The 15,100-nt window shown below is 36.2% G+C and overlaps 1 protein-coding gene across 1 annotated transcript; it reads left to right on the top strand.

Moving 5' to 3' along the window:
• The first annotated feature begins 1,843 nt into the window (after positions 1-1,843).
• LOC114150556 (E3 ubiquitin-protein ligase RNF14-like) lies at positions 1,844-10,413 on the top strand. The gene is made up of 7 exons (XM_028027040.1): positions 1,844-2,547; positions 2,922-3,052; positions 3,498-4,010; positions 4,855-4,933; positions 5,565-5,768; positions 6,337-6,509; positions 6,598-10,413. The coding sequence occupies exons 1-7, from the start codon at positions 2,394-2,396 to the stop codon at positions 6,658-6,660; spliced, it is 1,317 nt and encodes a 438-aa protein (XP_027882841.1). The 5' UTR covers positions 1,844-2,393; the 3' UTR covers positions 6,661-10,413.
• The last annotated feature ends 4,687 nt before the right edge of the window (positions 10,414-15,100 follow it).

Consider the following 15,100-nt stretch of genomic DNA (forward strand, 5'->3'; position numbering starts at 1 on the left):
GTCGATTGCTTTGTATGAGATTAAACTCTGTGATCTGTGACGTCAACGCGCAGTGTGGTGGTTCCACTTTCTAGCGGCTGCCCTGCCCGCTGAGAGGACCCGGGTTTTCAGGAAGAAGACGAGCCAAACGATTTGTCTAAAGTTTTTAATAATTATTCTTCCTTCACAATCTTCACTCGTCTCTTCAGGTTCTTCAGGCTCTTCATAGCACTTCCATGGTACATTTTGTTGCAGTTTGCGCAGAAAGCAAAGCTGCAGACAGAGCACATCGCTGCAGGGCTGGACTTCTCCAGAATCACAGCATGTCTAAAAGTAAAAACATATTCGTGATATAGTTTTCCTTTAACTCTGAATTGTATCTGTGTTTTTATTTGTCACATGTAATGAAATGTGACCTATTATGCTTCCTTGAACAGGTTAGAATAGGTTATACAAAACATGTTTTGCACAACAACTCAAGAGTTAACACTCGCTCATAAAAATGACCAACAAGAATGCAGCAAGTGAATTGTATATTTAAGTCAACAACAAAACTCTTCCATTTTCCAGCTGCTGTAGATGGTAAAACCAGCTAACCAAATGTGCTGGAGCTCTGCTGTGGTTGCTATGTGACAGTCAGACCTCTGCTGCGGTTGCTAGGAAGGTTGATTGACATCGCTAAGACCCGCCACGTGGATCTCATTAGTTGTTTTTGGTTTGGAGCATAAGGGCGATATACCCTCAACCAATATATATATAGGCACATGGTGAGTGGCGGCAAACACCTTTTGTTTCTGCTCTGCATCATGGATCAAAATCTGGGACAGGAGAATCTGAGACGCAGTCAAAGAGAGACCAGAGTCACTTTGGTCTTCGTTTGGAGGGACGACTTCCTGTCCGGCCGGAACAGACGCAGGAAGTTCAGATCTGTCTGCAGCTGAGGAAGAATGGTTCTGGTCAGAAGGAAGCTCCAGCAGATTGTGGATGTCCAGCTGCTTCAGGGCTTCCTCTCTCAGAAACTGGATCCAGGAGAAGAGCACCACAGCGCCCCCAGTGGCCTGGTAGAGATCTGTGAGCTGATCACTCAGGGACGTTAGCTGAGACAGAGAAACAAAAAATATGTTAAATCCATGGTTTGGAGGAGTTTTACGACGGCGTATTAAGGCCATTATATATAGAAAAGAAGGGAATAAATTTCTGCCAAAAAACTCTTCCGTCAAATATTTTTTAGATTAATTTCAGAAATTTTCTCAGAAGTTTGACGATTCAAATATTTGCTAGAAACGACTCAGAAATTTTTAGATTTATTTCAGAATTTTGATTTTTAATAAAAAACATGATAAATTTTTTTATTATTTTTGACTTATGAAACAAATTTTCTAAGTTGTTTGAAGTCTTAACCGAGTCTCAAAAGTCCAAAATTTATCGAAATATCAAATTTTTTGGTGGAAATTTACTTTACAATTTTTATTTTATTTTAAATAAAGAATAACCCTAATCTATTGTCGTTTTGTTTTCCTTGGAGTTTGCAGATGCTTTTCTCTGGTCTTCTAGGTTTATTTTCAATGTAGACTTTGACTGGATGCAGAAAATGCTGACTAATCTCCAGGAAGTTCAAAGGTCAGAATCAATGGTGGAAGGAAAGAGACGTCAGACTGCCTTATTGTTCCACCTAGTAGGAAGAAAAACAAGTTAATGACACTAATAGTTGCCTATTATGTTACAAAACATGTCTGATTTTGTATTTTTGCTTCCACAAAGATATTACAAATGTTTTAATGCATGAACATGAACGCACCACGGAGTTAAATTGCTACCGTAAAAGTCAGTGTAGAAGCGCAGCTCCACATAACATCGCACTTCTGCCCTATTTTCGCTTAATTTTCTGAAATGTACCGGTTCGGAAATCAGCAGTAAAAACTCCACAGCGCGTCACTGTGGAAACTGGCCCCACGTGTTATCGTTTGCTTTCTTATAAAGATTAAATCACTGCAGGTACATAAGACGGCCTATTGGGTTATAAATCACTGAACGGAGCCAAAATATGTTTTGCCAATATTTTAATTATGAATGGGGACAAAAAACATCCAGTGGCTTTTATTGAAATGACATTTTCCAAACGATAACACGCTGGACGAGTTTCCACAGTAACGCTGTGGAGTTTTTACTGCTGATTCCTGAACCTTGCGTCAGACTGCAGTTTATTAAGGCGAGTCCACAGAGGGACGGACTCATGTGGACCAGGAAGCTGATGGAGACACAGTAAACAGCTGACATGTAAACTAAGTCCATTTTTAAACATTGCAGCCATTTTTAATCATTTTGTTGAAGGTAGTTTAAAAAAAAAATCACATTTTAAGCTGCTTCGCTGTTATTTCGAGCAGCGGCTGAATAATTTCGCGTCTCTGGACTTCATGAATACGGACTTGGAGGAGCAGGAAGACGAGCTGCTCGCCCTGCAGAGCATATTTGGTTCGGAAGAGTTCCTCCGAAATGAGTCGAAGTCTGCCGGAGAATTCCGAGTTTCCGTGGAGCTGCCAGCGGGATTCACTGTGCTCCTAAAACACGGTACAGTTCAGAAAACTGAGCAAAATGGGACAGAAGTGCCATGTTATGTGGAGCTGCGCTTCTACACTGACTTTTACGGTAGCAGTTTAACTCAGTGGTTCGTTCAAGTTAGCTTGTACAATTGAATATGTGTAATAAGAACCTCAACAAAATACATTTGTCAGTCATGAAGATACGACATCCAAGAAATCCTTGACCACTTTTGAGACAATTAAGATGAAACGGGCCCAAAGTCCAATCATTTGCTTGCTTCAAGATTACAATTTTTCTTTTTTTGTCAGAAAAAAAATTAAAACATTTCTAATATTTTTGTGGAATCAAAATACAAATTCAAATAAGACTCGTAACATAATTGTTTTTTTTCTTCCTACTAGGTGGAACGATAAGGCAGTATGACGTCTCTTTCCTTCCACCACTGATTCTGACCTTTGAACTTCCTGGAGATTACCCATCCTCCGCCCCTCCCTCCTTCACTCTCACCTGCAGCTGGCTGACTCAACCACAGGTAATAAATAAATGACAGTGGTGGAAAATCGTCTGAAACAATGTACTGGGGATCAGTCACACAATAAATAAAAAAAAAGTTATGTACTATATGTAACGTATAGGGTGGGGCGCTGCGCTACAGGGGCGCCAAAAACAAGGGTGTGAAATTTATTCCTAGTCAGCATTTTCTGCATCCAGTCAAAAATAATTAAAATTTTATCATGTTTTTTTTATTTAAAAACTAAATAATGAAATAAATCTAAAATTTTCTGAGTTGTTTCTAGCAAATACTTGAATCGTCAAACTTCTGAGAAAATTTCTGAAATTAATCTAAAAAATATTTGACGGAAGAGGTTTTTGGCAGAAATGTATTCCCTTCTTTTCTATGTATAATGGCCTTAATACGTCATCGTAAAACTCCTCCAAACCATGGATTTAACATATTTTTTGTTTCTCTGTCTCAGCTAACGTCCCTGAGTGATCAGCTCACAGATCTCTACCAGGCCACTGGGGGCGCTGTGGTGCTCTTCTCCTGGATCCAGTTTCTGAGAGAGGAAGCCCTGAAGCAGCTGGACATCCACAATCTGCTGGAGCTTCCTTCTGACCAGAACCATTCTTCCTCAGCTGCAGACAGATCTGAACTTCCTGCGTCTGTTCCGGCCGGACAGGAAGTCGTCCCTCCAAACGAAGACCAAAGTGACTCTGGTCTCTCTTTGACTGCGTCTCAGATTCTCCTGTCCCAGATTTTGATCCATGATGCAGAGCAGAAACAAAAGGTGTTTGCCGCCACGCCGTTTGACTGCGGCGTGTGTTTCTCGAGCCGGCTCGGGTCCGAGTGCGTGCAGCTGTACGAGTGCGGCCACATCTTCTGCCTGGCCTGTCTCGACGAGTTCTGGAAAGCCCAGATTACGGAGGGGAACGTCCGCGGCGTTACCTGTCCTCAGGTAGACTGCTCTGCCACGCCAACACCTGCACAGGTACGCCGCATTTTGAGACACCCTGATAAAATCAATTCAAAAAATGCTGCAGTTAGTGGAAGCTAACGCTAAAGCGCTAACCATAGACATTAGCTCCACTAACATGGTATACCAAGATGATACCCAGTGGAAGCTAATGCTACAGCGCTAACTTCAACAATGTTGATACTCACCATGTTCCAATGATACAATATAACTTACAAAACAGTAAATCGCCCTCAACTTCTCTCGACCAAAAATAGCCAATCAGAGCCAGGAGGCGGGTCTTAGCGAGGTTAGCCATCCTAATGTACTCACTTAATACGTGCTAATGGTTAAATGTGCTAATGGTTTAGAAACAACTTACTGTTACAGGAAACCATTTATCGGCCATCATCAGTGGCTATTCCAACACTATATCTACTATAGCGCTAATGTTAGTGGAGCTAACATTGACATTAGCTCCACTAAGCTCCACCATTCACGACATGCTATGCTAGCTGCTTGAGCAAAGCCGGGCCATATTGTGATTGACAGCACTAAGACCCGCCTCCTCGCTCTGATTGGTTATTTCTAATTAGCATTGGGAGAAGCTAGAGGAGCTAAACTTGTATCACACCAAACTGTCACAACAGTGATAGTTTCAACTAATATGTAAAATATAGATATAGTAGAAAAATTAATGCAACAATATAGAAAGTATTCATTATTTTTTAATAACATTTCAATAGCAATAATGAGCCATAAATTTGAAGTATTTTTCTTCCTCTTTGTTTGTTTTGGTGAAAGTAATTACATAAATCTCATACATGCATAGAGTTTTATCCTCCTTTTCCCTTCTGTGCGTCTCTAATGCCTCCTACAGGTGAAAAGTCTTGTAGGAGAGGAGCTCTTTCACAGATATGATCGTCTTCTGCTACAGTCTACCCTGGACGTCATGCCTGGTATGCCTATCAATAATGCAGACCTATTATGCAAAACACACATTTTGGACATTTTTGTGCTTCCATTTAGGTCTGAACTGCTTCTGAAAACAACCTGGATGTTTAAGAACAAAACAGCCAGAAGTTTTCTGACAATAAGTTCATGTTTTTGGTGTCTGGAAAATGAGCCGTTTCTAAAACCTTCTGAATGTAACGTCACAAATCAGCAGGCACACATTCCACCCCCCCTACCTAGCAACCACGGAGTTCTGCCTGTTACCTAGCAACCTGAGCTGAGCTCCAGCACGTTTGGTCAGCTGGTTTTACTGCTGTATGCGCTGTATAATGGCTGCTGGAAAACACAAGAGTTTTCTCGTTCACTTAAAATCCAGAAACCTCTTGCTGCATTGTTGTTGGTTGTGAATGAGGTTTCACTTCTGCTTTTCAAAGATGTACGGTTGTACAACGGTGAATCTGTTTGCAACTGTTTTTACATGCGAGTATAAACGTTGAGTTATTGTGCAAAAAAATTTATGAACATGTTTTGTATAAGCTATTCTATCCTGTTGAAGGAAACATTAGAGGTCATACATTTCAGGGTTAAAGGAAAACTACACATCCTCATCTCTCATTTTTTACTTTTCATTTTTAGACATCACGTATTGTCCTCGGCTTACTTGCGGTTCTGCTGTGATCTTGGAGAAGTCCAGCCCTGCAGCGATGTGCTCTGTCTGCAGCTTTGCTTTCTGTGTAGACTGTAAAAAAACGTACCATGGAACAAGCAAGTGCTACGAAGAGCCTGACTTGTCTACAGAGAAGAGTGAAGATCAGCTGGTAGCTTTACCAAAGACAGAAGGTACATTCTTGAAATAATTCTGTGTGGTCATGACAAATTTATACAGAAGAAAACTCTGTGCACCGTCTGTTATTTTAAGTTGAATTTCATAGTAAGTAGGGCTATAAATATCTTACTTTTTACTAAAAAAACAAATTACACATCAATTATTTTATTAAGTTTGGTTAATGTCAGGGTTTTTATTACTGGAAATGATCTATATGTTTTCTAGACCAAATAAACTGAAAATAAATACCCAAAATGTTAGGCCTTTTATTAAGACAAAAGCTATTGTATGTTTAATTCAGATTTTTAAAAAAAATCAAAACAATTATTTTGCATTTAAATTTGAAAAACAATATGGCCGCCTAAATACTTTCAACTTTGGGATTCTGGCCCATATTTCAAAAAGTTGAAACACCACTTTGAAATAAACTAATGAAAATGAAATGAAATTCAGTTATATGATATAAATTGTTACCATTTAAAGAAAAATGTTATGAAAGAGCGATTTAAGTTTCTCCAAACAGCAGTAAATGTGCAGGTTGTGTTTCAGGATACATTTTATTTTTACTTTTATTTTTTCCAGAGGGGATCCAGGGGCTTATGGAGGCTTATGCTAAAGGCGGCAAGCGGAAGCGTCGCCTCCTAGAAAACAGATATGGCCGTAAATTGTTTGTCTACACCTTTGAAAAGCACGTTAGCGACAAATGGATAACCACCAACACCAGACCCTGCCCTCACTGCTTCTCCCCAATACAGGTACGTTTTGTTTTTAACAGCTTTAGTTTCTCATTGTTTCAGGCAATCTGGCTCTTTTCTTCACATTATGTTGTTGTTTGTGTTGCAGAAAGATGGCGGATGCCACCACATGTTTTGCACTCATTGTAAACGGAAGTTTACGTGGCAGTGACTCTGTAGACTTGACTCTTTAGAACAGTCTTTCTCAAACTTTGGACCGCGGCTGTCCCCTAGTGGCCCCCCAGGGACTGCACGTAAACGACCGTTTATTTACCGTGACGTCAGCTCGAAGTGCGACGCTACAGCTAGCTTAGCAATGGATTGTGTTTAAAAATAATAATGAATCAAATCGGATACCGGTGGAAAGAAAACAACGCCAGGAATACTTTCATGCAGAGGTGAGCAGAGTACGAAAAAAACTTTACTGAAGCAAGACTAGTTCTACTTCGACATATTTTTAATCAAGTAAACATAAAAAGTAGCCTTCCAAGAAATTATTCACGTAAGAATAAAAAAGTATTACAAAAAGAATTACAGCTGTATTATAACTAACTTCAGTCCCTGCAGCTTCAACATGGATTTTATAACTGATACGATGTGCAAGTCCAAAGGTTCAGGTCCATTATCTGAAGCCATTAGCAGAGCTAGTAGCTTCTCCGTCTCTTTAGCCATTAGCTCTAAGTCCAGACTGAAACGAAGCATCAGTTTCCTTATGAAAAGAATCAACTCTAGTCTTGGTATTTTTAGGTTTTAGCAAATCTTATTTTCACTTAAAATGTTTGTGACAAAATGCTTGTTTCAAAACTACAAGATGACACAACATTACAACAATTTGATAATTTTCTGAGTGAGTTTTGCTTTGCTGTTCGGACAGAATCATGGGAGAGAAGGAAAAACTTATTTATGGCTTCAGCAGTAAAATCAGATTTTACTGTAAACTTTCTGTCAGCACTGGGAATATAAACTGCTAAAACTCTGTCCAGTGACAGTTTCATTATTTATCTGTGAGGTCAGGCTCACAGAAACGTTCAAAAACATTAAAACTCATCTAATAAAAAAATGCAACTCTCCACCGGTTTGCTTTCTGTCACAAACACTAGATGGCGCTGAAGAACAACAACAGCTAAATGAGCCTTAGAAATGTTGATTTTCTTTTCTGTAAGCAGAAACACAAATGCTACAATATACAAAGTGATGTTTATTTTATGCAAAGCATTAAAAAAAATTTACACTAAATAATAATTTGTAGTGCAACAACTCTTACATTATTAAGATCTGAAATATGAAAAATTGTTCAACTTTTCATTTAAAAATGACAGTAAAATGTCTTAAATAAATCTACCAGCTAACATTTTATTTGCTTTCAAAAGCTCACAGGTGCAGCTACTGCTGCCGCTGGACGTTTGACACCTACACACAGACTTCCTGTTTTTGAAATGTCCCCCTCCCTTCCTGCGCTGTAAAAACACGAGTCTGCATGACCCCCATGCTGCAGGGTTCTTTTTTCAAGATAGAAAATGTGAAGTTTCACTCATTGTGTGTGTATATATATATATATATATAAAAACAAGAATATTTCTGACGTTGAAAAGTATAACATCTGCTTGAAAATGCTCCAAAATTTTTAGATTACTCTCATAAATTTTGTTCTTTTTTTCAGACAATTTCTGAGTTTGAAAAGTTGAACATTTGAAAGAAAAAAAACTCCGAAATTTTAAGATTAATCTCATTAACGTTTGAGAAAAAACACGAAAATTTCTGTTTCAAAGGTCAAAAATTTTTGACTTTGGAAGTTTTTGCTTGAAACTAGAAATTTTAATGTTTTTTTTTTCTGGCAGAATTTATTCTTTTTTTGTTTTTGTCTATGTGCAGAGACCCTAATACACCATTGTATGAAAACTGACTTTTCTCTGCAGGTTTAATAATTTTTAACTCTCATGAAGGAATTAGAACCATCAACAGAATAAATAAAGCAAAACACTGAATTATTCTGTTCTGTAAATATCCAAGATGAGGTCAGCAGGTTACATTTCACACCAACTTGATGACACATAAACATCTCAGCAGAGGCACGGATTTATTTTTATTCAGAGTAATATAACAAATATCTATTTACAGTAGATTATGGAGAACATTTGCTCCTTTCAGGCTGATGGCTGCATGTTTCCCCTGCAGCGCTGTGAGCTGAGCCACAGCGGAGACCAGATGAGACTTTAGTGATGAAAACCGCAGCTCAGTTTTTATCGCCTGCATGTTTATTCATCTGTCATGAAACACAAACATACACAGAAACTACAGCGCCTGCCGTCCAGGCGTTCACTCAAACAGTAGAATGGAGTTTTAATGCTGTTCAGAGGCACTAAACGTGTGCTGAGGTTTTTCCACAAAGATCACAGGATCATCTGCGTACCTGCAGGGGCGATGCCGTCAGACTCATGGCCCTTGGCAGGAACCAGTAGTGGAGGATCCTGAAGTGTGTCTCTAATCTAGAATATACAGCTTCTATGTGAGACAGGAGGGATATGTTTGGAAAATTCTCACCATCCCTTTTTAAAAATTTACTGAATCTCACAATTAAGAATTAGAAACTCAAATATCATATTTCTGCTTTCACTTCAAATAATTGTTGCTTATTTCTCACAACGATGCAATTGAAATTAATAATTATGATTTTGAAAGTCAAACTTATGACTTCAAATTATTCTAATGACTTAGTTTTATGTATAAAAATGACTTCAAAATGATGTCTTTAAAATCCAGTTTTGCAAGTCAGATCTCATAATTTTGATTTTATTTTACATAATTTTAATTTATTTCTTATACTTGATTTTAATTCCATTAAAGAATTTTATATTTTTTTAAAAAGTTCACTCAAAATTATAAATTTTGTTTTTGAAGTTTTAAAAGTCAGATCTCATAATTCTGATTTTATATCACATAATGTTTGATTACTTCTCATAATGATGTTTTTAAGAGTCATAGTTATGACTTTGGAAATTAAAATGATTACTTCAAAATTCTAAATATATTTTTTTCCAAAATCCAGTTTTGCAAGTCAGAATTATTGAAGTAGATTCTAAAAATTATCACTATATTTTGCACAACTATTACTTTGTATCTTATGACAGAAAATCAAATTTCTAAACTTTATAATTATAACTGTATTTTATGCCTTTCTTACTTTGAAAATCCGACTTATTGTTTTAAATCAAATCTCATAATTGAGTCACAAACTCAACTTTGTATCTTAAACTGTTATCTAAATTATGACTTTGAAACCTATAATTTTTGACTCTGGAAGTCAGAATCATAATTTTGTAAAAATTCATAATCTTGATTTGTTATCTAATAACTAAGATTTTATATAACTTTGAAACTCATGAGCAACTTTTTCTTTTTCAAGTAGAAGACACTGGCATGTTTCCTATGGAACATTATTATTGAGAATCAATAGTGACGATGTTGGAAAAAGCTTTAAAATAAATTCTCATTGTGACCCAGAAGCCAATTTATTTAGTTCACTCTTAAAAAAAAACTTTAAACAAACCCATATTGTGCTGCAGTGGTCGTATTTTTAAATGCCATGTCTTTTTGTTTTTTCATATGTATATATAATTTTGGGGCCCTGCGACAGCCTGGCGACCTGTCCAGGTGACCCCGCCTCTCACCCGAAACAGATGGGCACCAGCTCCCCTCCTTACCCCACAAGGGTGTACAGGAAATGGATGGATGGATATAATTTTGGGGTTCCAATAAATACTTAAGGTGCTTATAGATTTTTATGTAAATAAGTATCTAATTTTAATAATAAAATAGCATTTTTCATTCTAATTTTTGATTCTCCTTTTGGTAAGATACTGACTGCTGATGATGCTTAACATAACCCCACTTAAGAAAACTAAATAGTTGATGCTTATGATGCTGATAAGACGGTTTTTAAAGAGTTTAAACTTAAAAAATTCATTGTTATTATGCTTCTTTTGAAGTTTAGATGATCAAACACTAAAGTGCCTCATGACAAGCAGAGTGGAAAACATTTCATCTGCAACTTTTAAACTAATACAAGTTGAAAATAACTAACTCTTACGTGTAGATTCTGCCAAACAGAAGACAAAAATAGATTCAGATTCCCTTCCAATATGGCAAACAGTTTTAACATTTTAAATGTTTCACAGTTTATGTTTTTTTTTAGCTAAACTTCCCCTTTTTGCCCGTCTGCCATGCCTGGTTTAGTCCAAAGTCCCAGCGCACGGACAAACGCACCAAACAGCTCACAATCGTAAACATTACATTTAGAATTGCTAAGAGGTATATATCGACAAAAATAGTCTTCACTTGAAAGTAACGATAAATGGTAAAATGTCTTTCCGTAGAACACCAATGCCCGTTTTTTTAAACATCCAGTGTAAAAATGGTTTTGCTAACTTTCCTCTTTCTCCAGAAATATCTCTAAATAAATACAAATCTCTCACAAACCCTTCAGCAGCCGATAGCTGCAACTTTCTTCATGCACAAAAAATAAAACAGTTAGGCATTTCTGTCATATACAACAAAACGTTGAAGTTTAACATTAAACTGATTATTTTTTAAACATGTCAGCATCTCAATAACAGTGAAATAACTTCATAAATTCATATTGTGATTAACCATTCTATGATCTACGTATCTAGGTATAATAAGAAGGCAAAAAAAAAAACGTTACATCAGGCTTTATAAAATATTTGTGCAGCCTATTGTTGAGACCAGACACACTCTTCAGCGCTACAAAGCAGCATTCACTGATGTGGCCATTCAGTACGGAAGTATATTTGGTACAAAAGTATCTGTGCTTTGTAACTGTGAAGTTGAAGTCAGATATTAAAATCTTACAGGAATTTTTAACTGCAGATTTTTGTCGTCTTTCACAAGTACAAAACAACAAATTCTTAAATACAAGTACAGAAATTGTATTTGTTTAGTCACACTTTAAAGTAGCTCTGTAGTTTACTTACAAATAGTTTCAGTCTCAACGAGGCAAGGAAGGTTTATAGGTTTAATGAATGAGATAAATGAACATTAAATTAATAGTTTTAAATAATTTAGTTTAGATTTTTCTGTTGTTTTAAGTGAAGACAGAAGATTTTGGCTAAATGAAATGTTGATGTTGTTTTGGTTATTAATTAGTGATTAAATATTAATGAATAATTACAGTCATCTATTGACCTGCCAACGTATAATAAATGACTGTCGACATGAAAACCTTTAGCTATGATCGAATCTGGAGAAGTTTGGTTTTCTGAAAAAAAAGATGTTTTTAAATAAAACTGGAAATGTTTTATTTTTACTTTAGACTTTTTGTGTTAGTCTGACACTGAGAACAATGGAAAACATTTCGTGTGGACCTATTATGCAAAATTCACATTTTTCACATTTTCGTTCTCCCATTTATGTTTCTACTCTTTCTGAAAACAGCTGAAGCACTTAAAAACACTGCTGTTGTTGGCAGTTATTTAATGTTTTACAGTGTGTGGAAAATGAGCCGTCTCAAAAACCTTATGAATGTTGAGTCACATTCGACTAGAACTTTGCCGTTACCTAGCAACACCAGCAGAGCTCTGCCGTTACCTAGCAACTCCAGGCAGAGCTCATTCTAGAAGGAACTCAAAATATGCAGAACAGACCAGACTGAATTCTTATGATCTAAGAATGATTTTGTGTAAAACAAAATGCAGTAAGGATGTTTTGTTCAGCCCATAAACATATCTTAATTTGTTCCAGGAGCTTAGTAGGTGATCTTTATGTTAAGATAAATCTAAACATGAACAGGGAGGCAGAATAACTGGCAATTTACTGCATGATGCTTTTAGGATGCAGTTAAACATTCCCAAATCTTCTCAAAAATAAGCATGTTATTTACTCTTTATCATTTTTTTGAGAACTTCTAACACCACAAAAGACAATTTTCTTTCTAAATTCTCATATTAAGCAAAAATACTGAATAATATGGTATCTTTTACATCAAACTTAAAGTAAGTCTTTAATGATTAACGCACAGTTTCGCTTTAAGGTCCAACTTTGCTCAGATAAATCTGGCAAAGAACTTTGGTTAAACTGTACGGAGCCCTCTAGGGGACATGGGGAATTTTTTGTCTTTTGCGTTCCCTCGCAAAACTTTTGCGTTCCCTCGCAAAACCTTTTGCGTTCCCTCGCAAAAGTTTTGCGTTCCCTCGCAATACTGTACTGGTCAGTTATGCAGCATAATTGAACACTGCCAGCCTTTCTTACGGTGGGCGCCGTACTTTCTGCTTTAATATAAGGTTATGCGAGGTTTTTCCATGAATGTTAGTATCTTTTTGTGAAATATCTGAAGTTTTATATCTTTCTTTAGGATAGAAAGGCACCACAAACCTACGATATAAACAGAAACCTTCCGTAAGTAGGAAAGAAATAAAATTACATCCTAATTTGGACTATTTCTGACTTGTTATTGCGGGTAATAAATCATCTGACAGTTTTGATTGTGTCTCTGTTGTGTTCGTAGTCTGAATGGTTTAAAGAGCTGCTTTCAGTGCCGCTCCATCTTAGCCTTAACAGACATAAACATGCAGTAATAAATCGATTTTCAATCAGTGTTTTGCACCAAACAGTTTTTACTATTAACAAGTTTTTATTATTAAAAACACGACAAACTAATGATGGTAAAGGGCCGCACTGGGTTAACTCGGGGAATCTCATCTGTCCGTGTACCAATCAACTCCAAACCTTTTCTTTGTTCTGTCACAATTATCGATTTATTCCATTTTGATGATCAGGCTCCAAACTTTGCAAGGACTGACCGCCCCGCTCACCTGCTTCCTCATACACACAAAGCCAGTATCCTTCCCATTCATACCTGGTGACGTCACGCCCACATCGACACACCCACCACACAAGTGTCAAAGCCGCTGCTCCTGTCATATCAATAATTACTTATTTCATTCATATGGCTCTTACAGAGCCTCAGTGAAAACTTGTTTATTATTATTAACTGTTTGGTGCAAAACACTGATTGAAAATCGATTTATTTACTGCATGTTTATGTCTGTTAAGGCTAAGATGGAGCGGCACTGAAAGCAGCTCTTTAAACCATTCAGACTACGAACACAACAGAGACACAATCAAAACTGTCAGATGATTTATTACCCGCAATAATAACTCAGAAATAGTCCAAATTATAATGTGTTTTTATTTCTTTCCTACGGAAGGTTTCTGTTTATATCGTAGGTTTGTGGTGCCTTTCTATCCTAAAGAAAGATATAAAACTTCAGATATTTCACAAAAAGATACTAACATTCATGGAAAAACCTCGCATAACCTTATATTAAAGCATAAAGTACGGCGCCCACCGTAGGAAAGGCTTGCAGTGTTCAATTATGCTGCATAACTGACCAGTACAGTTTTGCGAGGGAACGCAAAAGTATTGCGAGGGAACGCAAAAGAAAAAAAATTCCCCATGTCCCCTAGAGGGCTCCGTAAAACTGCACACACGTCACTGGAAAGTAAAGTTGGTTTCAAAGTAAATGGAAAAAAAAATCAAAGTGAGTTAAATATTGTTTTCTTGTTTCTGGTCATCCTGCATTTTCTGCTTCCCTGAGAGAGAATCTAATTTTTCATTCTGGTTTCTGTTAGCGCAATAAATCATCTTATCATAGCAGAGCTTTTATGAGGCACAAAAACATGTTATCTTTAGGAAAAAGGAGGAGTATAAAGTATAAAGTTTAAACAAAAGAAAGCCATTCCTGACAAGCTGTATCTCACTCCAGATCCTCATTGCTCCTTTCTGATCAGATTTATTTTAATAATTGATGTAAACACTCACATGGCTGATTTTTTTATTATTAGTTTGTGATTGTGGGCAGGTTTGTGTTGGTAATTAAAATGCCACCTAAAACAACAAACTGCAGAGGTTTGATTCACACCTTTGTGCTTTTGGCAGTTTAGTTAAACTGCAAACTTTAAAATATTTTAGTAGGAAATTATTTTAGGGATCAACTCTAAGTGTATTTAGAAAGTGCAAGGTAATGATTTATGATTTTTAAATTTCATTTTAAAAATAAAAATCTGAATGTCACGGCTATTGCAAAAAAAAAAACATTAACAAAGATTACGAGAATATAATGTTTATTCTTGTAATTTTATGACTATTCTCATATTATTACAACTGTATTCTCATACAACTTTGTTCTTATAATATTATTAATTTATTTTCATGTTATTATGACTTTATCTTCATGTTACTACAACTTTATTCTGATACGACTTTGTTCTGGTATTGTTATGAATTTATTTTCATATTATTTCAACTTCGTCTCATTTTATTTTGACTTTATTCTTGTAATATTGTGGTTTTCTTAATCTTACAGATTATTTAAATGAAAAGCAAATTTATTTTTCTGTTTTCAAACTAATAATGCTTGTATTTTTAATTTTTTTTGTCAATTACTATGCAGAAAAAAATCATTATTTTTTCGAAAATCATTTTTCCTTTGACAGGCTGATGTTTTTGCATGAGTAAAATCCTTTTCTGTAGGTCTCCCTGTCAGGTAGGGTTTAACTTTTTGCTTCAAATAATACTTTTTTTTTCATTATTTATA

The sequence above is a fragment of the Xiphophorus couchianus genome, chromosome 9, assembly GCF_001444195.1.
Source record: "Xiphophorus couchianus chromosome 9, X_couchianus-1.0, whole genome shotgun sequence".
In the NCBI taxonomy this organism is placed as follows: Eukaryota; Metazoa; Chordata; class Actinopteri; order Cyprinodontiformes; family Poeciliidae; genus Xiphophorus; species Xiphophorus couchianus.